Raw genomic sequence first — 25,640 nt, forward strand, 5'->3', positions numbered from 1 at the left:
GGTTGCACTATTTATTAGAACTAGTGCTGTCTGCTGCCATGTGGCCTTCATGCTTTTCACTTTTAAGAGTCTGTTCAAACACAGACACAACTGTGCGCACATGAAAGGCAGCTCTTACTCGTCATAATTATTCCGTTTATGCCCACTGAAATAAAGCAGCATTGTTGCAAATGAAAGCGGGCGTTATGTGTGTTATTTGTTGCCCTCCTGCAGTATTGATAATGAGGATTTATTATGGCACAGTTGACAATGAATGCAATGTGCATGCGTTAGTGGGAGGGATTATCCACCAAGTAGGGCAAGTGGCTGAGGCTAAGGACTGCAATTCCATCGAGCCCAGTTCATTTCAGTCATCCGCTCAGTGCACAGACGGGACAAGGAGAACAAATTCAGCGCTGCTTATTTGTCAAAGCCCCCCATAAAAAAAGAGAAAAAAAACGCCTCAAGTGAACATGGTAAAGTACATGCGACAGCACAGCGAGCTGAAACCCGAAGAGGTCCTGTCGGAGTCGGATGCGTCCATGGACCAGCAGGATTTCGGAGAGATGTCCGACTATTCTTTCAGCGACGTTTTATACTCCAAATGTTCCGCAATGGACCAAATCGGCACTTTCATGAAGAACGTGCAAGTGCTGCTCGATGCAGCACATTACATAGAAAATATCGAGAAGAGCAGCGGAAGTAAGTAAACACGGGCTGCAGGGGATATTAACACGTAATGCGCCGAGCAGACAACAATAGAGGCGAAGGCGACAAAAGACGCGCAGCGGACAGATGAGCTGGCCCGACGGCAGCCGACGATCGTCCGCCCGCTGCTGGGAAAACTGTCGCCCCGTCGGCCCGACACTCGCCAAAATACATGCAGCTGGGGAAGAAGTCGGAAATTTGCCTACATTTTGAATTCAGGAAGCGATCGCATCGCCGGGGACAGACAATAGCCTGCAGCTAAACTATCCGCTTCTATTTAAATGTTTTGCAGGCCACGGGAGACTGAACCGAATAAGCACGATTCAGTGTCATTGTTCAAATTGTTTTAAATAGGCCTGCATATGTGCACACTTCGGTTAATACGTGTAGGCATTTTGGGATGTTTGGGGCTCCTAATTGGCCGATCTAATCGTTCATCTCAGCTTCTTTCACGATTGCTCCACTAAAATATCGCATCCGCTCCAAATATACCGCGTTCACGGACCCTGTTGCACATGCTGACTGCGATTTCGAGCTTATTTCCCCCGAAAGTGTCCGATTCTAAGCGCACCTATCATTTTCAGAGGCAGCCGCTGCTTCCTTGTATGTGTTGTTCACATGGTTTCCACATGGAACAAATTGGAAAGTTTTCATTGGTCGGGACGCATGTTCCCAGCGCGCGAGTCACCGCGGAGAGCCAATCACACGCAGGTTCAGGGCTGACGTCGTATGTTACTGGGATGCGGGGTTCATGGGAGCTGTAGGCTTTTTCTTTTTAAAGCGACAGTGAGAATACTGTGGAAAAGAAGTGAGCTTTGACAAAATATTCCCACTCACAAGCTTCAGAGTTACATCCTAAATGTTAATCATAGAAAAAACCTTATTGATATAAACGTATTACTTTAAGTCGAACTCCATGAATGTGTTGCCTCCAGTCATAGATTTAAATTTAGTTTAGAGCTCAGGCCAAATAAGGCCACATGCATCATGCAAATCCAGGCTTTTTGCTCTTAGCAGGTTTGTAAAAACGGCACAATCTATTTAATCCTCTTGATCTTTTTCATCATCAGAATGTGAGCATGGGTACGCCTCAACATATCCTGCAGCCCCGACTGCACATCAACAGAAGCAGCGTAAATTCAAGAACAGGAAACTGGACAGCATTCACAATAGGTAGGTTCATGTCTTGAAATGGCTCTTCAGATTGCACAGAGTGGACGTGGACATCCTCACTGACACAGGATTGGCATTTAAATCCTTATTAATCATTAGTCATTTTACTAGTATTGTGATAGAGCATCTCTATCCCGCCATTGCAGCACTGATTTGTATGACTACTGGATCTGCTTTGTACAAACAGAGTGTATAATATGTTGTATCTTGCACTGTTAAGGCTTGTGTAACAGCTTTGTTTTTCTATTTATAATTTCAACAGGTCAGCACACAATGAACTGGAAAAAAATAGGTGAGTTAAACAATACTGAAAAGGTCAATTTTCTGTCATCACTGAATAGCAAAAACTACACTGAGTAATATAAAGAGCCATGAAAAGGGCAGTTATCATAGATTTCTACTTCCATATTACTTCAACTTTTGCTCCATATGCATAACAAGTTAGGTTAAAATTTGTATGTGCAAAAGTGATACAGAAGATGGAGAAAGACAGAATCCACAGTATACAAACTGCTGCAAATGAGGTACACAGGCGTTTATCTCAAGCCCCAGCTGTCTCAAAATGGAGCTTCAAGCTGATAAACCAAAAGCTTTTCCCATTCTGCCATGTTTGCATATCTTGGTGCCATGCTAAATGTGTTGACCGTACCATTTCAAAACGAGATGTACTTCAGGCCTGTGAATCAGCTCATTATCGTCACAGCACTTTAAAAAAAAAAGGCATTTTTATCAACGACTTGGAAATTCGCCTTCTGCGAACGATTGCAGCGTGCATTTTGCAAGGCAAATAAAAGGGAGGTGTTATGCAGCCTCAGTAGCGGCGCTGTTCCTGGAGGACATGCAGACATTTCCCCAGTCAGCAAACGGGAACCGTCTGTTTCCAGACAACAGGGCTCCTTTCTGAGAGATTCTCAGCTGCGAATCTAACAGCAGCTTGCTCGCATTGCTCCAGGATGAGGCGGCCGCCGCTCCGAGCAGGAAACAAATGTCAGCACACATTTATCCTAAAATTAAACGCCCGGCTCATCTTCAAAAGCAAACCAGGCGTGGGAGAGTCTTGGTTTGAGAGATGCATCTTGGAGAGGATGGCCTCTTTCAGACTGGGCTGTTTGTTTTTCTTTTACAAAATGGTGGCCAATGCAGGGAGATGACATCACAACTTGACCTACATTTTACTACTGACTTATTTGAAAGGATAGTGAGTGCCCTTTGCCAGTTCCTGTATTGGTTGAGACCACTGGCCCAGAGGCCTCGTGGATCAGAAGTGGAGCAGTGGGCTGACTTCAGCAGCTTTTAAATCTGGGTCCAGACAGATCCATATGTAACTGCAAAGGAGTCAGATGGTGTGGCTAACTAGCCAAATGGATAAACCGATAAATCAGGTGCCCGAGTACCTTGACTGTTACATCGCTCATCACAGATGGATTAATCATAATAAGAATCGATCAGACCAATCGAATAGTTTCATGCCTTTACTATTACAATACTAATCAAATTGGATGAGGAGGAAGCATTATAATCTGTCTTAATCAGGATCAGTGCAGAGGACAAGAATACGTTAGTCTGTCAGTTTTCTGTCATGTGTAATTGCCGTGTGATGCGCATGGCGTCTCTAAGGAGAAACGACCCTTCTTGATTGCATCTCCTCCCTCAGACGAGCACATCTCCGCCTGTGTTTGGAGAGGTTGAAGTCCCTCATCCCTCTGGGACCAGACTGCAGCCGACACACCACACTGGGACTGCTCAACAAGGCCAAAGCACATATCAAGGTATGGTAGTGTGAGGCGGCCCCCGTCGTGTGGTCCCATCGTGGGATTAAGGGCTAAATTCTGTCCCCTTTTGTGACATAAACATATTGTTACTGTTACTACGTTGTTGTAGGAAAAGCACTGGTCTCACTAGTGACATTAAAATGGCAAGCCATGACAGTGCCACAGTGATACCAGGACCCTCAAACCAGAGCAGCTAAAAGTCACTCAGCCACCGTTAATTTTATTATTTACTCCTGCACTTTTCTTACTGTTACATGTCAAAATGCCATCAGTGAAAAAGGCCTGCTGCTCGCAGCCTCTCACCATAAACTCTGATCTGCTTTGTTCAGCATTTTGGACAAAATCATGTGTGAAATGAATAAGTGGAAATCGATCTATTCAGTCGAGTTTTACACCCATGAAGCAAAGGAAAATGCTGCCTGTCGCTCACGGATTCTGTGAATTAACAGATATCTGGCTGCTCCCTCAGTGAAAAATGGTTGATGTCAAATTGAGCAGATCTGCAGTACTACAGAGGATGACTTTCATATGCGAGGAAGAGAGGGTCCTGGTGTCCATTTGATTCCTGTGTGAGACCAAATGCAAAACGGAAGCTTTACCAGTCAACAGATTCATCCTGTTTTTTATTTTTAGAATAAATTGTATTTTAGCTCCCGCTGTTGGCGGCCCATAGTCTGTGGTTTCTCCTCGAGGTACAAGCTACACGCACATGCTTTGGTGAGGTAGTTCCACACTAGATGACGGATGAAAGAGCGCTGGTTAATGAAGACATAACAGCATCATGTCTAAAGTATAGATTAAAGACAGCACACATACTTTATGGCAAACAGACACCAGTTTGGTACTAGATTGCGGTATTTTTGGTGCTTAATAATCGCCACTCAATCGCCTCAAACCATGACTCTTCCACGCCTGGTTTGGTTAAATGAGATATTGACTATGCACAGCAAAAGGGAAGGTGGTTGTTGCCTCAGAACTGTTAGATGAACTGCACTGTGAGGCTCTTTGGCCTCAGCATTTGGACAACATGTTTGCTGCTGGGTTATTTCAGCTTTTCCTCCCCTTTGAACACACCTCCATGTGGCTGTAGCTGTCCTGTAGGCTTCTGAGCCTCGGTGAGGTTTTGCATCTTTCACACTGCAGGTTCATGTCTTGAGAGAACCAGATCTGTCCTGACTGTTAGAACTGCCTGCCTGAACGGACCACTGAGTGTTTCTGGACTGCATGAGACTGGCACAAATGATTCTGTACCATGAAAGCATCAAAGACTCAACACTTAGGCTTCCCTGATGACTACAGTCAAAGCCAGATATGCTTTTTTTTTGTGTGTGGAAATATTGGATTTTCTTAAGCCCAGTCTGTGCAGGCTCCAGCAGCAGGAGGCAGCTGATGGATGATTGAGGGCTGCAATAAGAAAACAATCTGGGCAACAGGCTGTGGGAGTTTATCACAGTGGGGGGTAATGGATAAAGCACCTATGATGTCAACTGTTGACTCTGGACTTCCCTGTTTGAAGTCCAGGAAACGTGGCTTCTGAATGCTGCTGAGTTGTATTTTTGGAACCAGAGGCTGTGCATGAGAGTAAAAGGGTGGTGCAGGTGCAGCCAGCATTAAGCTCACGGCAGGAAGTTAAAAAAAACAAACAAAAAAAACCCACCCTGTATTGTGCTACAGGAAAACATGCTACTCTTGTATTGCGGCAACACTGTTCCAAACTCCATTAAAAAAACTGAGATTTTTACAGCATTTTTCAATGTAGGAAAGCTACGAGCCTGAGCTACGAACAGCAGCAGCAGGAGCAGCAGTATGGTGCATTTTTGTACGAAAGAATGAGAACAGTTATAATAACTACTAAAATGTTATTGATATGCTGGTATGTCATATAAGGCTCCAAACCAGAGAAAACATATTCAAACTGCTATATTTTAAGTGATCTGCGCCTTCATGCAAATATCTCCCTTCTGGCACAGTAATTTAGAGAAACAACTGGGGAGACATTAGAGGAAAGTGGCCATGCACGGCAGCTGATACGACAGCACTGCGTATGTCGATGTGAAAACCTACAACATGTGTTTTCCACAGAGTTGTGAAATATGCAAAATCAGTATTCATTTCACAAAAATCTCTATTTGTCAGCCATTTCTGTGACTTGCTGTTGTCTATATTTTTGTAGATATATTTAATTGCACAGACACCAGAGCATTTGTCACACCAGCTGTAAATCTTGTTCAACAACCGGCTCACAAATAAAATGTTAGGACTTATTACGCCACTACAGTAGCATGAATCAGTCCTTTTTTTTATTTATGGCCGGATCAGATGTGAAGTGATCGGATCCCCTTATGATTACTGAGGTTCATAGTGTGTAATTTGTTTTCTTAACCAGACACACATTAAGTGAGCTGTTCGTGATGTTTTCAGGCTTTATTTAAAATCAAGTTAAGAGCTGAAAAGGTAATAAAAATGTTTCTGCTAAATGCAGGACAAGCTCTTCATTATAATTGTTTGTACACTGAAATTACTCTTTTCCATCCAGTCATCTTTAACTGATATCCACCTCACAGACACACCTTCCTGTACGACTAGCAATTTACTGAAGGCACGGGGAGGCATCACATGTGGTGGCAGCGATGACAAGTTCACCATCCTCTCATACATATAGTACATTAACCATGAACAACATCTAGAGAGGTGTGGCCATAATGGTCCCATTTAATGCATAATGATTCATTTAAACACCAAATATGGCACATTGGATCCTCTTTAGGTTTCTGCGTAACAAGAATACGGTTGACTTCTGCATTTCCCTCTTTTCAGAAACTTGAAGAGACGGACCGCAGGAGTCAGCACCAACTGGAGACCTTAGAGAGGGAGCAGAGGCACCTGCAGAGGCAGCTAGCCCAGCTGCAGACTCATGGAGAGAGGGAGAGGGTCCGTACGGACAGCCTGGGCTCCCGCATGGACTCTGACCGCTCGGAGTCCGACAGAGGTCAGCGTCCGAATCGGATCACTTATGCAAGAAGTTTTCAAATATTTAGACTTTCAGAAAATGAATCTGTATTAATTCACACTTTCCTTTTTTGCCGAGCAGAAGAGATTGAAGTTGATGTGGAAAGCACTGAGTTCTCCCATGGAGAAATGGACAGCATAAGCACCAGCGGTGCAAGTGACCTGGATGACCACAGCAGCCGGCAGAGCTCAGCCAGCGATGAGGGCTACTCCACTTGCAGTCTAAAACTGGCCTTCTCTGCTTAAAACACCAGCCTGTACTTTCACTTCAGCTGCAGTCTTTTCTGGCTTTCACTTTTCAAAGTACCAGCCTACAGCTCCATTCTCCCCCGCAGTTTAGGTTACCTGTCTTCAGAAGAGGAACCAGCCTCAGTCTCACCTTTACCTGACAAAAGAAACTTCTCCTACACCCCGAGAACCAGCCTTAAGTTCAACTCAGTCTAAAAGTCCAAAAGGTCTCCTTCCAAAAGCCAAGGGGCTCCTCTACTTCAGTCTGAAACACTTAACTCAAGAGCTTCAAATTTAACTTCTCTGGCAATATAAAGTTCCGTCATTTTCAAAGTTGACTTAACCAATCACCTGAATGTCCCTTAACCCATTACCAGCTTGAATCAACCACACCTGCACTCAATACTGATCCTGTAGAGGACCCATGAACGCACTAGTGTCCCACGCTGAAGGGGAAACTCTACCTTTAGTCAAGTTGATCCTCTGAAACCAGCAAAAACACAAACAAACCCAATACCAGCTAGAGGCTCACCATTGGGAACGTTTGCTCCATTTGCCTTGTAACAACATTGCCCTTTTTCTTTGGATAACGTATCCAGACGGCACTTCTTGTCAGTGTACAAGCCAGTGGCAAGGGCTACAATGTCTGCATTCCAAAACGTTTATTACACTCCTATAACCTCTGCTTTAGGACCCACAACCATCATTGACCCATGTGGCGTCCCACCGCTTGACTGAAATACAGTCTTATCCAAACAGGTGGTGTAGTCCACCCATGTTATTCTAATTTATTTTGCATATGATTAAAGTATTTATTTTTGGTATATTTAATTTTCTTGTAGCTAGGTCTTGGTCATGCTTGAATGAAAAAAAAAAAATGTTAAAATTGTCTTTTTTTTTTATATTTACCAAATTACTTGACAATTAATCCCCACTGAAGCATACGCAGTGCTGCAGGTTTAATGCATTACTCAATGGTGTTTTGCTGAAAGAATGACATCTCTTTCACACTGTGCGCAAACTGTTTTATTTAGACAGTAATAAGCTATCCCACACTTGTCCAAGCACAAGGCTCAAAGCAATAACCCGTCTAGTTTTAGCCTATCTTTAATGTTGGCTGCGTTTATGCTGTCCGTCCAACACCAAATTGCAGTTTGCTAGTTTTCCACTTTCTCCAGTAGTGGCATCAGTTATTGATAATCAGCAGTAAAAACGATTGTTAGATTTTTTTAAAAAAGCTATGGTGCATGTGTGTTGAATGTAGCTTGTCCGATCATGTTGTAATGTGCTTTGGATTGACAAGGCTTAAAAGAATGTCTGTAGCATGAACACAAACACTACAGAATACTAATTTTGGTTTATACTTCAATGTTTAATACGGTATCTTTTTAGTACTGTAGCAGAAAAAGTACAAGTTCAAATCCTTGAAATTTGGAGAGTTCACATTAATAATTTAATGTATATTTGACACAGAATTGCACTGCTGACCTGTTGGAATCCATGAAACCAAAAAAGACATTTCAATAAGACATTTATCTGCATTTTACTGGTCCAAGTCCTACGTAGATCACCACCAAATTGTGTCTTAACATGGGTATATGACTCTTGCACAAAGTTCCTTGTTACAGGTCTTTTTTCCCCCCCAACCTGTTTGGGAAACTATAAAATGCACTATGAAAAAGACTTTTGTTAAGGAAGTACGTCAAAGCACACCCCAGAATGTTTTCTCTCGTGCTTAATCAGCCATCCAAGGTGACTTTTTTGCAAAACATGTGCTGCTGGTCCCCTGCTAATACTTTGTAACAGTTCCTGATAACTGTCCCTGGAATCTTAATAAACCTCTTCCACCCAGACATTAACCAATGTTGTCTCTTTAAAAAAAAAAAAAAACTGTACTAAGCAGATGGACTGTAGTTGTTGCCAGTCAGAATTGTGTTTCAAGTATCAGCTTGTTGATAACACTGTGCATTGAAGATACTAAATTAACAAAGTCGAACATGTCAAAAAAAACCCCTCATATAACTTTAATGAGAAAACAGGTTGTATCAACACATCATGCTCATTAAATGGATTCATTAACTGTACAAATCTTTACTGCCACCTACAGGACCTGACAGAGCCACAATGAAAATATAATGTAAAAACAGTCAAAATGACGTGGAACCAAATATTTAAAAAACTGAAAAGAAAACCATGTTTATTTGTTATATATTTACAGAAATTAAAATGTAAATTCAGCCATCTCAAATCAACACCATTATTAAGGGATCAGTGTTTAGAATCCAGATTCAAATTTACACACCGTGTCTACAAGTGTATATTTGTCCACATCTCAACGGGTATTTGGCCTCAGTGGAATCTGGACGCAAACTCTACGGCTTTTCTACGACACCACTTCCTGTTCTTACATAACAGGTGACCTTGTTCTAGTGCAGGGGAAACCCCCTCCATTTGGATTTTTTGTTGTTGTACCTACATAATATATAAGAAAACTACATCAATATTTCAAACAATGGTGTGCAAGCAATTCCTTTCAAAGCTTTCTTTACTTGAGAAACTTAAATCATGTATAAACACAATGGAAAGCACCGATACAGCTAGTATACAGTGGATTATTATACACAGTATATCAGGTCATTGTGGCATTAGATGTCTGACATTGTATTTTGACGTGTCATGATACTGGGTCATAGGTTTGTCTGCAATACCACATGTTCCTACTCCCACCTTTCCATTTACGCTTTCTGGAGATGCAAATATGCTCCTCTTTACCTACAAAAAACAGTAAAGCCATAATTAATGATTCAACATACATTACAATGGATTGTTGTGTAACTTTTACTGTACACCACCCGCACGCACGCACGCACGCACGCACACCAGCAGCAAGTCATAGACAGCATGCCACTAGTTTCAAGTTACCTGGCCCTTCACTCTTGTACCATACTTCACTGTGCAATACCATGCAGTGTGAATGACACGGGGTGGATGAGCTCGTGGGTGAAACAAATCAAATCCTGCTCTTATGCCTGCCAACATTTAGAAGGCCGAATCAAATTTAACACCATATTGATTCATGGAGTCCCCCACTCCAAGACTCATATAACTCTGTGAGTTCAACCTTTGACTGCTTTTTTAACCCAAGTACTCTACTATGACAATAGAAAGCGATCCTGCTAGGAGCTTAAAGCCCAGCTGTACAGCCCCACCGAGTCTTCTTATAACTTACAGGTGGTATAAAACTGTTGGGAAACTGGTTACCATAAAGCAAAGGTTCCTATTTACACAGTCAGTGGATTTGTACATTGTGGCAAGGTTATTACATGCCACAAGCACCGATTAAATAACCCAAACCGCAGTTATAAAAGAAGCTCGCCTGACCTTGAGACTTAATGGACAGCATGCTTTGCCAGTTCTATTGGCAGTATATTTTTATGGTTATTTTTCTTATAGTTCTTATTACCATTTATTTTATTGTATTATTTTTTGTACATATTTCTTCTCTTATATAGCCCTTTGTATAAAATGTACACATATGTAGTCAGCTTTTATTATGTATTTTGTATTTCTCCATTTCTGCTGCTTTTTTTCCCCAGCTGCCATTACCTGCTGCCTGTAATACCTGAATTTCCCCATCTGAGGATTAATAAAGTCTAATCTCATCTTATTCTTAAGATTTTCTACTATCACAGAGCTATAATTTTAACAGAACTCCATTGTAAAGATTCACTACAGAACCGCTGCTGTGGAAAATAACATCCAGCAAAGAGAAGCACTATAGTACGTAACCACCGTCCACTGTGTTTGCTCAATGCCCTGCTCTCAAACTCAGGCCTCAAAAAGGAAAAAAGAAAAAGAAAAAGTACCTGTCCTTTCTTGTTCTTTGAGTAGGCTTTGTTGTTGAACTGTTGCCACTTTGACTTTTGCTCCTCCCTCTCCTGCTCCAATTCCTTCATCCTCTGTACCTTCTTCTGGGCTTTCTTCTTCTTATACTCTCTCTGCTCTGCTATCTGCTCTTTCCTAGAAAGACAGACAAGGAACAGAAACATTCAAACCCTGTCCAAAGTGTATAGAGACAATTAAAAACACAAACCCATATTACAAACATGAAATAATAACAGCTGAGAGTACAACATATTGTATAACTTGAAGAAAAATGAATAACGATGTGAACATAAACACAAAATATATGTAGCTACAGTATGTTATGTATAAACTGAACTACAACCCCCATTCCGAAAAAGACACTTCGTAAAACTATTGTCGGTAAACACAGTTTGTTTGCAAATGGCTGCATTCTGTTTTTAATTTACATTTAACACAGCGACCCAACTTTTTTTCAAATCATCGCTGCATTACATAACTGATAGTTAAGTCAAAAGAAGGAAGTCTATGAAATCTGTCTTAAAAGAGCACACAGTGTCATTCCTTCGTATGTGGATAGGTATCATTCTTTGAGAAAAGATGAGACAGGATCTTACTTTTTAAAATCAGCCAACCATTGAAACAAAAAAGGCACCAAATGCACTGTTAGGTCTTGCATGTTAAATGTATCCTTGAAGTTCTAGAGAGAACATGTCATTTCAAACCCACAAGGATTCATAAAGATATATGTTGTACAGTAGGCATATACATAATTGTGTAACTACACTGCAAAATTGTAAACTCCTTTTGGTGGATAGTTTAGGGAAATTTGATATATCGAGAACTGTACAGTCATCTACTGTGCAGCCACTTTGGAAATGACAAGTGAATCTGGATGAGATTCACATGTAATTACAAAGCAAAATGAGCACTATTAAGGGGAGTTAACTGAATACTACTCTACTCCCAGGTGCCTATTTCCTACAATTACAGTCATACAATTTAAAAAGGAACCGATCAAAATTATACAGACCAAGGCCTACATGACACAAGGAAGGTAAGGTTAGAAAAGCAGCAGAGTAGAACAGAAATTAAGGAGTGTTCTGTAGGGCAAGAGCAGTAATTGAACCAAACTACCAATTATGACTAACAAGCAAATTATAGCTAAAGTGTGTTTCTCAATACACTTTACAATTACTTTTCACTTGCACAGTGAAAAGTAATTCCTGTGGGAACAGACCAGAGAATCCAAAAGCTTTCCCTAAAATGTTAATAGGCAGGATTTAAGCACAGGTTAGTGCGTGTGCACATTAAGTGAGACAAACAAGAGTTTTGTTCATACCTTGATTTTGGTCTTCCACTCCCATCCTCATCAGAACGTTTCCCCTCCTCTACTGCTTTGAGGTTCTGCAGAGGAATCACTTCCGCATTCCCGTATCCAGAGAAGGTAACTGCTGCAGTGCTGTTCTCTCGGTCTATCTCCTCAATCTCAGCCTCATACACCCTGCCAAAGAATCACGTCTGTAAGCAGGTGAGTATGAGCCAAAGACTCAAGCCCTATTTAATAAGCAAAGCTTAACACTAATATATAATACTTCATGATCAGTCAATTTGTGTGACATGTGACTAAAGAATATTCTTGGAGTATTTCCTTTGACTATAATTCACCTCAAGAATATAAAGTTCCCACAAACTAACTTTTGTTCACCTTGCAGTCAAACAGACATTAAACTAAAATTACAAAGGCGGCAAGGGAACAAAACATACTGCTTTGTCTTCTTTAAACAAATGCATCATTTCCATGCAGTATTCCCACAGCATCTTGCTGATGCAGTCGGCTGGGGCAAATGTAGAACATTTACACCTTGGGGTTAAATTTACTCCAAGCCAAACTCTGTCAACTCTGAAATAGAAAGCCAAGGTTGTGCTCTACTTTTGGCTTTTCTTCTGTTGGGTTCAGTTGTTCCTTATATATTTGTCTAACAATCTTTCCATAAAGCTGACACACGACACGGGCAGTTCATTCATATTTTAAGATAAATAAATTTAAGATAAAAATAATAGAGTCTAATTACTGTAAAGGCCGATAGAGTTTAAACACATTGTTTTGACAAAGGTAAAACAACCAAACATTCAAAATGCACAGTTTAACAGAATGTGAAATTATACCTTTGTCACAATAACAATAGCTACAGTGAAATTAAGTTAAAAACAGAGAAACAAATAAAAACCAAGGCTTGCTGTGTGGGTGACATGGTTTTGGGGAAATTCCCAAGTCGGTGAAATATTTTCAACATTGTGTAAAATTAAGTGGCAAAAACTGGCTTTGTCTCAAGGCCAAAAAGCACTGATTATCTTACTACATATACATTTGGCCATTTGGCAGATGCTTTTGTTCAAAGTGACATACAAATAAAGTGCAATCTTGTGGATTTAAGATTAACAAATAACATGGATGGACAGAATGTGTTTCACTATGCTAATTAAGAACTCAACTGTAGTGCTTTAAGGTATATTGCTGCATGTAATTTTTTCATGAGCGGAGGGCGGTGATACTCACTGGCCGTCCTGACTCCACGCGGCCATACACCTGTCCCCCACTTTCCAGCCGAGCTTCAGGGGGACTGTGTCTAAGCCATTGGTTGTGGAAGCACTTTCAGTGGGCTGTGAGGTCAGGAGGTCTTTTGTCAAATCAATGACTTCCTGTGGAAGAAACAGAATCAAAAGGAGGTCAGATGTTCATGGAGAGTGTAGGCAATTTCCCCCCCAGAAAAGGTTTCGGGGCGTAACTAACAGCTACTATCATTATCAGTTAATCTGCTGATTATTTTTACAATGAGTAAATCCATTGGTGTATAAAATGTCAAAAAGTTGAGAAAAAAGCTCATAATTTTCCGAAGCCCAAATTGCGTCTCATGTCCAACCAGCAGTTCAAAGCCCAAAGACTCTTCATTTACTACCATATAAAACAAAGAAGAGCTGCAAATCCTTGTATTTCAGCTGGAATCTGCAAATGTTTGATGTTTTTACTAGAAAAATGATTGAGAATAAATGACGAAAACGTTTAATGGATTATCAACGTAGTTGGCAATATTTTTTTTTTCTAATAGTTGAAGCTCTAGTTAAATTGAACAGCTAGGTATTCAGTTATAAAACTCAAATTATCGCAGCCTTTCAACACTTCGACGCATCTTATTCCCAGAGACACACAAACCTGTAAGTCTTTCTGGAGTTTAAGGAGGTCTTCATTATCTGGGTCGGTAGATAAGGCAACTTCTACTTGCTGTAGCTGGGCTTTGTAGCTGCTTAACTGTTTCATCAAGTCGTCCGACATCTGCGTGTTGTCAGAAAAGAAGACAAGAAAACTTGGCTAGTTGTATTAGCACGTTCGATAAGCAAGTGGTAAGCATCTTAAATAAGCGAGTTATCTAAGAGTAGCAATAACCTTATCACACAAATTGAGCGTGTGTTACGTGCAAAATGAATTAAATATTGGGTAATATTACTTAAAATGTACTGGAAAAACATAATATACCGTTAGTTAGCTATGTATCAACATTCGTGTTAGCGTTAGCAAGAGCCCTCGGCCCTCTTTCGTCGACGTAAATGAAACGTTAACGTACGACGGCTCAGAGCGGCCGAGGGGCAGTCATAAAAACAAAGGTTTGGCGTGTAATCTTACCTCAGTATAAATGTTGTTGATCGATGAATACCGTAATCATTCAAATCTAAACTCGACAGTTTGTTAAAACGCCTGCTTAAAAGAACAGTACGCGTTCCTTACACCCGTACACAAATAGCCAACCGGAAACCTGTCATAGAATCTCGCGATAACAAGGATGTACAAAGTACAAAGAGGTGCAGCTCGTTAGTGCCCCCAGCGGCACTGCTTGCAATAGTATCTTGAGTCTGTTCATTTTCCCATACCCATGGTCAATAGCTGTAATAGCACACATGCAAGTATGAGACACTGCTGTATAATTACAATATCTGCGACTACAACCATAGAATCATATCACACTATATGACTTAAACTTGGTGTTGTGTCTGGGATCAATAAAGTTTTTAAAATAATGTCACAGGATTTTCCAAACTGGGGGCCTGGATACCCTAAGGGTCGTGGGAAGAATCTGAGGGGTCATGAGATCATCACCATACTGAGGGACCAAAAGGATGAAAAACCTCAAATTTGCTAACTTATTTTTAGTGGGATTCTCTAACGATTGAATTTTTCTTGAAATAATACTGTATAGTTTTACACCTTCAGAGCCGTGAAAGATATTTAATTGAAACAGTCTGAAAGGGGAAAAATATATATTGAACTCCCCACAAGTCATAGAGCTTAGATAAAAGTAGACATGGTCACATGTAGATACATAGCTTTGTATTAAGTGGTTACAAACAAAAAAACAAGCAAGCAAAAAAGGATGGGAACCACTGCCAGGGGGAACACTGCTAAATAAAGTATAGGTGTGCTTCTCTTTTCAATAATAAATGTTGTAATAAAGTTGTGCTACAAGAAAACACACTAGACTTTGTACTTAAGTATGAATGCCAGATGAGTGCAGCATAGAGATGCCTTGAGCACTAAGACTCGAATTTACAGTCTATCTCTTTACAGATACAAACTTTAACGCTCCTAATGAATAAATATCATAAGTCACTGTAGTAATATGTGTGTTGGGTGCTAAACAAAATCACATAACAATCCTGAAGTAGATAACTAGCAATGCATGGTGGTTGGCATGTTTGAAACGACTTGAACGCAGACCTCCGCAAAGGCCAGTAGTCCACTCTTCTATGACATGCAGATCTATAAGCGCAACCACCATGACTGGATATATTTCCAGAAGTATTCGAATTTCACATTTGGATGTGATTGATAGTATAATTAGTTGCGCAATGTGTTTATCTAGGTTTCCACAACGTTTTTCTGCTTTGTATTTCTACAATTGCCTATGTTTTGTCACTATTGAATTTTACTACCATCTACTGGATTTTAGGATGTATGGCATTTATTCCACAAAAGCCAAAATACTCTAGCTTTCCATGTTAACGGAAGTGTGAACTTCCACCGAGTTCTATGAAAATCAAGACAGATTTTTTACTGTAATCTTGCTGACAAACAGACAAACAAACCAAACTTTAACCTAACCTTCTTGGCACATTCTTGGTAATAAAGTAGCACATTGATAGCTTGTAAGTTAAATGTCATACAGCAGCACATATCTGTGTAGTACTTGACCATAGTGTCGTCAAAGGAAAGTTTTAATGATTATGTTTGTGTATCAAATTGACAAAATGTCTCAGTGCACATGCTTCGATTTATTCTACTTTGTTATAAGGAAAGCAAACATCTGTCTGGCTGATTTTTTTTATTCTTGAAACTTGAAACTGCTCTTGCTTGCACTCCTTATGACTGATTTCTTCGGTAAGCGGCTCTCATCTTCTTTATAGATTCAGATATTATTTCAAGCAATTTTTCTTTCAGGATATATCTGAACATTTTGTTCAGGAACTGTAAACAGCATAGAGTGTGGTCTTAATCCACTGTAATCTAATAGACCGCAGGTATTACTTCTATAAATCAAAAAATATTGTTAATGTCATAATCAATTGCTTCGGGGTCTGGGAGCAACACCAAATAGCTTGTAAGTCTCCAGCTGCAGATGAACTCCGCCCATTCCTGTTCTCACTGAAGTGGAGCCAGCACCACAGATCCTCAGTGTCAGATCCGCCGTATAAAAGACGTACTCTCCACTTCACCCACAACAGATGAAAAGAGCTGCCTGAGCCAGCGTTGTCTGCCATGTACGTCTGTTTCATCAGACGTCTTCCAGGGGACTTAAGTGCAAGTTTTTATCCTGAAAGGTTGGTGGATGAAGAATTTTTTTAAAGAATATTTTTTTAAATGATCTGATGTGGGAAACTGGGAATAAATCAAAGTTCCCTTCATTATTTCTTTTGTCTTTTTAACATAAAAGTATAATTTCTTGCAATTTTTCTCTGCTGGTGTCTATTTTCTTGCTGACTGAGGCACAGATTTCTTCCAACAATAACTTCCAGAGAGCAGATTGAAAGGACTGAATTCTCTGATGCTGTGTTCTTGAATGGATGATATTAATAGACTGCTGGCAAGCACAGCTTCCAAACCTCCTAAAAGGGCACCGTTCAGTCAATATCATCGACACCACAGCTCATCCTGATGGGTTGTCTGAACTCCACTACCAGAAATGAGACTTTGCCTGGCACGCGCCCTTATACTGTGCAGACCTCTGTGCCTCTAACGATCATGGTGGCTATCCTCATCCTGCTTACTGTGTTCGGCAATGTCATGGTAGTAATTGCTGTGATCACAAGCCGAGCCCTGAGAGCACCTCAGAACTTGTTTTTAGTCTCTCTGGCATGTGCAGACATCCTGGTTGCCACCTTAGTGATACCATTCTCCTTAGCGAATGAGCTGATGGGTTACTGGTACTTTGGTAAAGTGTGGTGTGAAATCTACCTGGCTTTGGATGTGCTCTTCTGCACCTCATCCATCGTACACCTGTGTGCCATCAGCCTGGACAGATACTGGTCCGTCACTCAAGCGATTAAGTACAACCTGAGGAGGACGCCGCGCAGGATTAAATGCACAGTCTTCATAGTTTGGGTACTGGCGGGCATCATTTCATTCCCTCCGCTGATCACAATGAAAAAGAACGATGGTAAAAAGGACAGCCCTGTGTGTGAAATTAATGAGGAGAAATGGTACATCATATTCTCCAGCACTGCCTCTTTCTTTGCACCCTGCCTCATCATGATTACAGTGTATGTTAGAATCTACCTGATTGCCAAGAAAAGAACAAGAGACCCGCCAGGTGAACGGCAAAGAGAATATGGCCATTCAGGCAACCTGGAGAGAAAAGACGAAGATGAGGCGGAGGCGGACGAGGGGGACGGAAGAAAGGTCGACGGGCTAGACGTGGAGGAAGAGCCGTCCTCGTCTGATGGGAACGAAACAATCCTGTGTTCCCTGGTGAAGAGGAGGGGTATGAGAACAACCAAAGTGGCTCAGGTGAAGCCTGGAGAAGCCCCTCTGAAGCCAGAGGTGCAGCCCTGTGTGAGAGGGGGCAGGTGGAAAGGAAGGCAGTACAGAGAGAGGCGCTTCACATTCGTCCTGGCTGTGGTCATGGGAGTGTTTGTTCTCTGCTGGTTCCCCTTTTTCTTCACCTACACGCTCACGGCTGTGTGCTGCACCTGCTACGTCCCAAAGACATTATTCAAAATGTTTTTCTGGTTTGGTTACTGCAATAGCTCGCTTAATCCTGTTATATACACTATATTCAATAATGACTTCAGGAGGTCTTTTAAAAAGATCCTTTGTAAAGGCAACAGAAGAGGTTTATAAATAAGATTTTTAGGTTTTGGGTCATCTACATTATGGCACATATCAGCGTATATGTTACATTAAAAAGATCAAAATCATCAAAACATATTTGTTGAACATCTGAAAAATGTGAAACGTAGCATATTTTGCTTTTGTATTTGCATTTTGTGTAGCTCCACATCAGTAAATGTCTGTTTTGTAATATTAAATCATGAAGCAAATACCTAATGTGCATTTTGTTTTATAGCTAGAATTACACTGCGACGACCTGTGAGTTTAGACATTGACACTGTACAATTGTGACAACACGAATGACACGTTTTCTACATGTAAAAGTATTTAGAGTAAATGTATCAGTCAGATTGGTGTGATTTTGATGGAAAAGAGAAAGATTACTGCTGTATTTCTGAGAGAAAACTGTGAAAATAACAATGTTGGTAACATAAAGGCAGACCTGTAAGACTCACATCACAGCACATGTAAGCTTCATTTCACCATTCTTCAAACTGACAGCCAAATTGTAGTGCAAGATTGCTTTTTTGTCATTGTGCAACATGTCAACAAATGCTGTAAACAAGCATGACCAATAACTTCATTATGACTGAAAACTGAGTCATGCGCTCATGGCGGCAATTATTTTGCCAGAGAAATGACATGCCAAACTGATGCACATTGTTTGGAAACTGAGCCTCTCTCTCTGTATTTACCGTCAGAATGAAAGAGAAGCAGATCATTTTAAATGCTACGGTAACACGAATAGAAAAAGAATATTTATCTTTGTACAACTGTACAAACAGTAGCACACGGAAACGAATTGGAAACGGTGGCATCATCACACCACCACCAATCTCTTGCGCTCATAACAAGCACGAGAACAAGACAATTATATGAAAAGATAATCATGCCTAGGAGGTGCGGGTGGCACAGCAGCATTGGCTATCATGAATTATAGCCCTTCATATCAGGATATCATTAAATCATCCCCTGGAGTCAAACAGAAATCACGCAGTGATAGAAATATGAGTGGCTGCTGCGAATTTCACTGCAAGGTTAACATCAATGAGCTGTGTTCTTATTCTTTGTCTGATGTCACCGTTCCCTGGCTCGTCTCCTTTTTAGCACACTTTTCACAGCACTACAGCCTTCCTTCAGATCAACTTCAGTTTAACAAACAGATTTTTAGACCAGTATCAGTCTGTGAACTGGAAACAAAGTCAACGCGCCCACCGTAATTGCTTTAAGTTAGCAAACATCTCCACCAACCACCTCTCACATATACAGTAAATAACAAAGTGATTCCCATGACTTGCTCTCTGGGAGTCTGGTGTTTTGAGATTCCTGTGGTACACATGTTTGGGTTCAGCCATGTCTCTGAGTCTTAAAATACAACATCTATTACTTACCACAAATGGCAAACTATAGACCTGCTGAATTGCTGAGTTCCCACGAACAATCTGACACGAGAAATATTGGAAAACATTGGTATTTGAGGCTTCGTTGCAACACGAATCTACGCAAGACGAAGCCATTTCTGCAAGGTTGTTTCATCAGTTGGCATCAATATGTTTAAATGGTGCAGGAAAAATCAGTGGCTCCTGCCATAACAGCACCTATGAAGTGTGGAATAAAAAACTTGAACAGATTATTACTGTTGTTGGAACATTAGAACCGAAACAGCCGTATATATACACTGAGCAATCAACATGATGTATTATTAAGTACCACTTGCGAGACATTGTTCTTGGCCCTCATCCACGGCACAGCAACGTGTGTTGAAAGATTAAAGTGAAGTGATCCAACCTGAAAGCATCCTTTAATTAAAATGACAACTATAATGGAGTCTGTTGCTATGCTTGAGCAGGAGGATGCATACGTTACACTTTTAAAGCACATCCCCGCCAAGCAATAGAGCAATTAAACGTCAGAATGCTCATTGCTCCCGAAGAAATAATGAAGTGGTAAAAATCAGAAAAAAAAAAGATCAGTCAAAGAGTTGACTGCAATGTTTCACGATTAGTTTGTTAAATGTAAGCCGCAGAAAAACCCACTGGTGACATATTGAATTAATCACGTGTTGCTGAATGTTTTCAAATGTAATGCCTCAGTGGAATTTCACTGTCACTGTAAATTATGGTTGGTTACAAACTGTAAACAGTTTGGTTGGTTAGTGTTTATATCCTCAGTATGTATGTACAGACACGTCCACTCTCGCCGCCTGTGGAGACAATGATTTATTTCCCTCTCTAAAGGCCACTTCAGAGCGTCATGATTTATGCTCGTGACACCACAGCTCATAAAACTACGCTTTATAAGCTGCTCCTGGCAGGAGTTCCCACAACTTTCACACAGCTCCCCATCTCCATTGCGTTCTAATTTCTCCCACATACAAGTCAGTAAGTGCTGTTTAAAGCTGCTGGTCATGTACCTCAAAGAGGCGCATGCCAGACACAGGGAGGCTCGCACAGAGTCAGACAGAGTCATCAAGACCACGCTAACAAGTTTAAATCGTAGCTTGTGATGAATAGAGTGTTTTTAATTGAATGTTGGGTCATTCATTATGAATTGAGCCCAATGCATCGTGCACACTGAGGCATATAATACTTCCTCCCTCTTGAATTGATAAGGATGCGAGATAATCAAATTACATTCTGAGGGATGTAAGCAGCAGGAAGATATGGTTGAATTTGCCTCATGCGATCTCTGTTACCTTCTCGACTCATTCTGCTCACCGTTGCTTCTATGATGGGATTTTTCTCAATGGAAAGTCTTATTTCAACCCCTAGGTTTTGAATGCATTTAATGTATTCAATAACAATATTTCCGGCATCTACGTATACAATATCAACAAGACATAAGGATTTTCAGTAAAACTTTATATCAGGGTGCACATAGTCACCATTAAATAGTTACTTATTAGCATACATTTTAGTAGTAGATTATTTAAGGATTATTAAAGGTTAGGTTATTAAGATTGTAATTCATATTCCAATGCTCAAATCTTCCTCATTTACTATCAGTTAGCAGTAATTAAGAGGTTATTGAAGGAAAACTCTTTGTTAATGGCCAAGTAGTAGCCAAATATGATCATCGATGATAAGGCATTAATAAGTGCTTTATAATGAAACTAGTGAATGTGTGCACCTTAATATAAAGTGTCACCCAATTTTGAAAGCATATCAGTACAAAAACTGAAAATATGGATATTTCCTGAATGGCTAGGCCAGTTTTTTTTCTGCCTACTTTAGTGATTACTGTGATTAGTATTTGGGAATTTAAAAAAAAAACAGATGATAGGTTCTTATATTTTCTTAGCACATCAAAACAAAAAAAGCAAAACATCCTTGTCTGAAAGGCGCTCAAGAGGTCCCCAGGGGAATGAGGACCCACTGGGATTACTGGGATTTAAGAGAGCCAAAGTGCATGGATGATGTGGAATTTCCTAAACATATCAACAACAAATGGATGTTCATTCTTTAGGCCAGCCAATATGGTCTTTACTCAACAGTAAACACAATAGGAAATTACTGTGAAGTTATTAATCCAAACATCATCAGAATCAATGAACAGAAGCTAAATTTACCATATTTACACAGAATTTAGCTCAGGTCAAGATGTTTGAATGAAAAATACAAATTACATACAAAATATTGGCTCAAAATATGTGGGTCACTTATTGGCATTGAAATACGAGGTCTGTGACTTGTTAGTCCATAATACTCCATCTGAAGTTCCTGTAGCAGTTTTAGTCGGTGAATGCAACTGAGTTATTCTACCATCAGTAGACAGGTGTAAAGTTGGCCGGACTACCTCTGTCTGTTTATTTTAAGTGTATCAAAAATTAAGTATGACATGACAAACAACAAAGCATTCTGATTCAAGACTCTAACCTTTTAGCAACAAGTGCCTTTGGGTATAAGTGTGTACAATATGTGTGTATGTGTGTGTGTGAGACAGAGAAGAAAAGAGGGGGCAATATACTGGTAAGGTTAAAAGCTGAACTGTTGGGAATATTCCCTAAATATTTGTCTTACTCATCTATTTTATCCATGACCTGAAAACGAAGTTAAAATTTAATAAAAACTTGAATGAGTTTGAAAATATTGATTCTTCTTGCTCATCATCATCAAAAGTAGAGATACTCTACACTGTGTGGAACTCCAAGCGCCACCTACAGCAACACTTTCTAGCTTCAGCAGTGAATCCTCATTGATACCAAATTAAGATCTGGCAAATCTCCTGCTCCGGACACCATAATTCTTCCTTAGCCGTCCTGTCCTGTCTGTGCTATCGATCGTGTCCAATTCCAGTCTGGCCTACTCTCTCATGCACAAGCTCCTTCACCCGACTCCACCCACATGCTCCTGGATGATGTCGACGACACCCACGCACCCACACACACACACACACACACACACACACACCACACGCACACACACACACACTCACACACACACACACACACACACACACACACACACACACACACACTTCCGATCAAGCAAGCTTGCTATCACTGTCCTCACTAGCCAGCTGGGTAACAAGTCATCCATCATTATGCTGTCAGTTAACACACACCTACACACAGAAAGAACAAGTTGTGCCACACTATCAGCTGTGCCATCCCTATGGGTCATACTCTAAGGGTGCCACCATTGTCTGTTTTAGCTCTTTTTGACAAGGTTTCAGGTAACAAGGAAAATTGACTGTCTACTGCTGTGGATGCTGACATTATAAGTCACAATATCTGATTATTGGATATGAAAACATAACATGATTATGTCATGCAGATAAGAGGGGAATCAATATCTAAGATTATTACTCACAGTAAACACAATTTCTAAGCATGTCAGCAACGGCTTCCAGGCAAGATGATATACTGTACATTTGTAACTAAAGGATGAAAAGAAGAGCCAAAAGTAAATCATTGTGTACATTTCTAAACCTCAATAAAATTAATAAAAGGCAATCTGAACAAAAGTAAAACACACACTCTGACTTTGTATTTATTTTTTTTTTACTTGATTTTGATTATGATCTAACTTAAATGTTACCCTAAAAATACTTCCGAATTTGAATTTTAAAGGAAATTTAGTGTAACATTTGAGTGTGTGGATGGTAGAGTGGTCCTGGAACCAAATGCCAGTTATTAGGAGCAGTTATTGCAATCTGTCTAAATGGTAAAGATTCCTTCCCTTTTGACAGGTATGATTACTGCTACACAGCCGTTCATCACTAAGGCCATTTGATCGGTGGGTTCAGGTAAGCGTGCTGTAGCAGTTACGTCTACAGGTCAACAGATGGCGCCTCGTGTGGCTGGTTTCCAGGTTACCTGTATTTACAGATGTCCATCTCTCAATCGTTAGAAATGTAGAAATTACACGGACCAGTTTTTCCACTCCTGAAAGGGTAAATCATCATTTTAAAAAGTATTCAGCATTTTGTTTTTTATATTGTCCGTGGTTGTTGTTTGAGATGTTGCAGGAAACAACTGAACTTGTTAGGCTAATGTTAGCTGGGTAGGTAAAGTTAGCTAGCAAAATTGGTATGCTGATAATATTAACCTCGTTTCACAGGTGGACCTGCTAGATTGTTGGTTAGGGAAAACATATAAAGCTTAAAAAATAATTAATTAGTTCTATTACAATGTGATTGACAGTAGATAAATTGTATATTTTGTATACAATTATTGTTTTTAAGATAACCTAATTACATGAGCCCTGTGTAGCTAGCCTACATTAGTTAAGGCGAAGTGCTCCTTCATCTAACCTTTAACTAGACGTTTGGATTGATTGTTAGCTACAAAGAGCTAACAATAAGCAAGTTGGAAAAACTCAGCTGGTGTTTTAGCAACACATACTGGTGTCTTGCACACATTTCCAGATTCCTCAAAGAGATCTTTATTCCACTGGAGCAAAATATAATCTTATACGACATGTAGCTAACGTTAGATATTTAGCATTAGCCAAAGTTAGGCTCGGCTAGTTTGTTTCCCAACCTGCTACAAAAATGCCCACAGAAGGTGACACCTTACTTCTGGACTGACTGTACCTTGCAAACACAATAGGAGTGCGCTTTTAGGGTTTGAACATGTAAAGTAACTGTAAATAAGATTAAATTGGATAAGTAAAAAATCTAACAATGAAACATAAGTCTTTAAGGGTGGAAGAGGACAAAGGTGATATGGCTACTTAAGTTGTAAGTTGAAAATGAGCCGAAAATTTGTTTAAAAAGCTTCTTTACTGAGTTGAATATTCGTCCCAGGTGGATAAAAGATTTGTTAAGGAATCTGGAAATAAACCATACACCAAAACAGTGGTAATTGTTTGCCAACAAGATGTGAGGAATGAAAATCTTGAGCTAGCTCCTTGAGTCAAAGCAGTGATGATTACATAAGCACTTCTCCCTCACTAAGCAGCTGATCAACTGGGAGCGATCCCTTCCAAACAGATCAGGCTCTGAATTTGCTCTTAGTTACCATTTCTAGACACTTCTTGGCATGTAATAGTGTGTCTATTATATTGTAAGCTATTAATAATCAGGCACCTCTTTTGTCTTATACATCTTACAGTCCGATCTAGTGTTTGGCACCATCCAGCAGGTGTTGGGAAAGGATATATGGCCGCTCTCCTTGATGGCACTTAAGAGCCATACACCATGAGGGAATGTCTACAATAAACATCTTCCCATGCCTTGTAAAAGTGCAGGACATTCTGAAAGCATATACAGCAGGCACAGGGCAGATGTGTTTGATGTGTTTTAGTTTGTTCCTGACATGGTGCACCATGATTACTAACATCTTAATCCCAGGTTTTTCCAACATGTGACTGACTACACAAGTGTAGAGAATGGCTGTGACTAGTATTGACGAGTAACACTCAGTAATGGTAGATTTTCTCATAGAGTTTGGATTCTAATTTTTTGTCCATCTAGCTGATGGAAAACAGGATGTGTCCTCTGCTCTACGATAATGGTAGATTATCTGAGGTGATCGGGGATAGACTTCCAGATGCTAATTTCTGGTTTAATTTGATGGCCTAAAGGGGGGGTGGGGCATTCCTCCCTTTCATTGAGTGGTGTTGTTTAACACGGTGCTCTTTGTTCTTGTGGGCTCATACATGGGGAAAATAAGTTTTTCCTATTTTGCTTTTTTTGGTAACTGTTTATTGTTCATCACATGTGTTGAACTCTTAGTAAAGCATGTAGTGAAAGCCATGTGGCACACGTGAAGTGGCAAATAGCTCAATGTAACAATGGAAGAGTCTTATAACATTGTACAATGCATTCATTTTGGTACGTATACCATCTGGTGCTAGCATTTTCGTAATGAGAGCTGGGTTGTGGAGGGGAAAACAACATTCATAACACTTAACAAAATTACTGCCAATATTGCCTCCATCATAAATCCTGACAGCACTACAAGAAAATCTAGCCAACAGAATATATAGAATTATTTGAGATATTAACTGTGATAAATCTTTATGGCTTCTGTTTTCGGTAGAGTTTATTTCGTTGTTATTGCGCACCATGGATGTGTGAAT

At 40.2% G+C, this 25,640-nt stretch overlaps 3 protein-coding genes across 3 annotated transcripts; 2 read left to right on the plus strand and 1 right to left on the minus strand.

The window, feature by feature from the left end:
- Positions 1 to 362: 362 nt before the first annotated feature.
- LOC121613983 (max-interacting protein 1-like) lies at positions 363 to 8,717 on the plus strand. Its single transcript, XM_041947734.1, has 6 exons — positions 363 to 681; positions 1,758 to 1,860; positions 2,123 to 2,152; positions 3,515 to 3,629; positions 6,450 to 6,621; positions 6,724 to 8,717. The coding sequence occupies exons 1-6, from the start codon at positions 453 to 455 to the stop codon at positions 6,885 to 6,887; spliced, it is 813 nt and encodes a 270-aa protein (XP_041803668.1). The 5' UTR covers positions 363 to 452; the 3' UTR covers positions 6,888 to 8,717.
- On the minus strand, positions 8,294 to 14,550 carry smndc1 (survival motor neuron domain containing 1). Its single transcript, XM_041947736.1, has 6 exons — positions 14,416 to 14,550; positions 13,948 to 14,067; positions 13,294 to 13,436; positions 12,076 to 12,237; positions 10,736 to 10,889; positions 8,294 to 9,641 (listed from the first exon to the last, which is right to left on the minus strand). The coding sequence occupies exons 2-6, from the start codon at positions 14,065 to 14,067 to the stop codon at positions 9,504 to 9,506; spliced, it is 717 nt and encodes a 238-aa protein (XP_041803670.1). The 5' UTR covers positions 14,416 to 14,550; the 3' UTR covers positions 8,294 to 9,503.
- A 2,388-nt stretch (positions 14,551 to 16,938) lies between these two features.
- Positions 16,939 to 18,345, plus strand: LOC121614098 (alpha-2A adrenergic receptor-like). The gene has a single exon (XM_041947873.1). It carries the CDS (start codon positions 16,939 to 16,941, stop codon positions 18,121 to 18,123), a length of 1,185 nt encoding a protein of 394 aa, XP_041803807.1. The 3' UTR covers positions 18,124 to 18,345.
- Positions 18,346 to 25,640: the final 7,295 nt, after the last annotated feature.

The sequence above is a fragment of the Chelmon rostratus genome, chromosome 11, assembly GCF_017976325.1.
Source record: "Chelmon rostratus isolate fCheRos1 chromosome 11, fCheRos1.pri, whole genome shotgun sequence".
Lineage (NCBI taxonomy): Eukaryota > Metazoa > Chordata > Actinopteri > Chaetodontiformes > Chaetodontidae > Chelmon > Chelmon rostratus.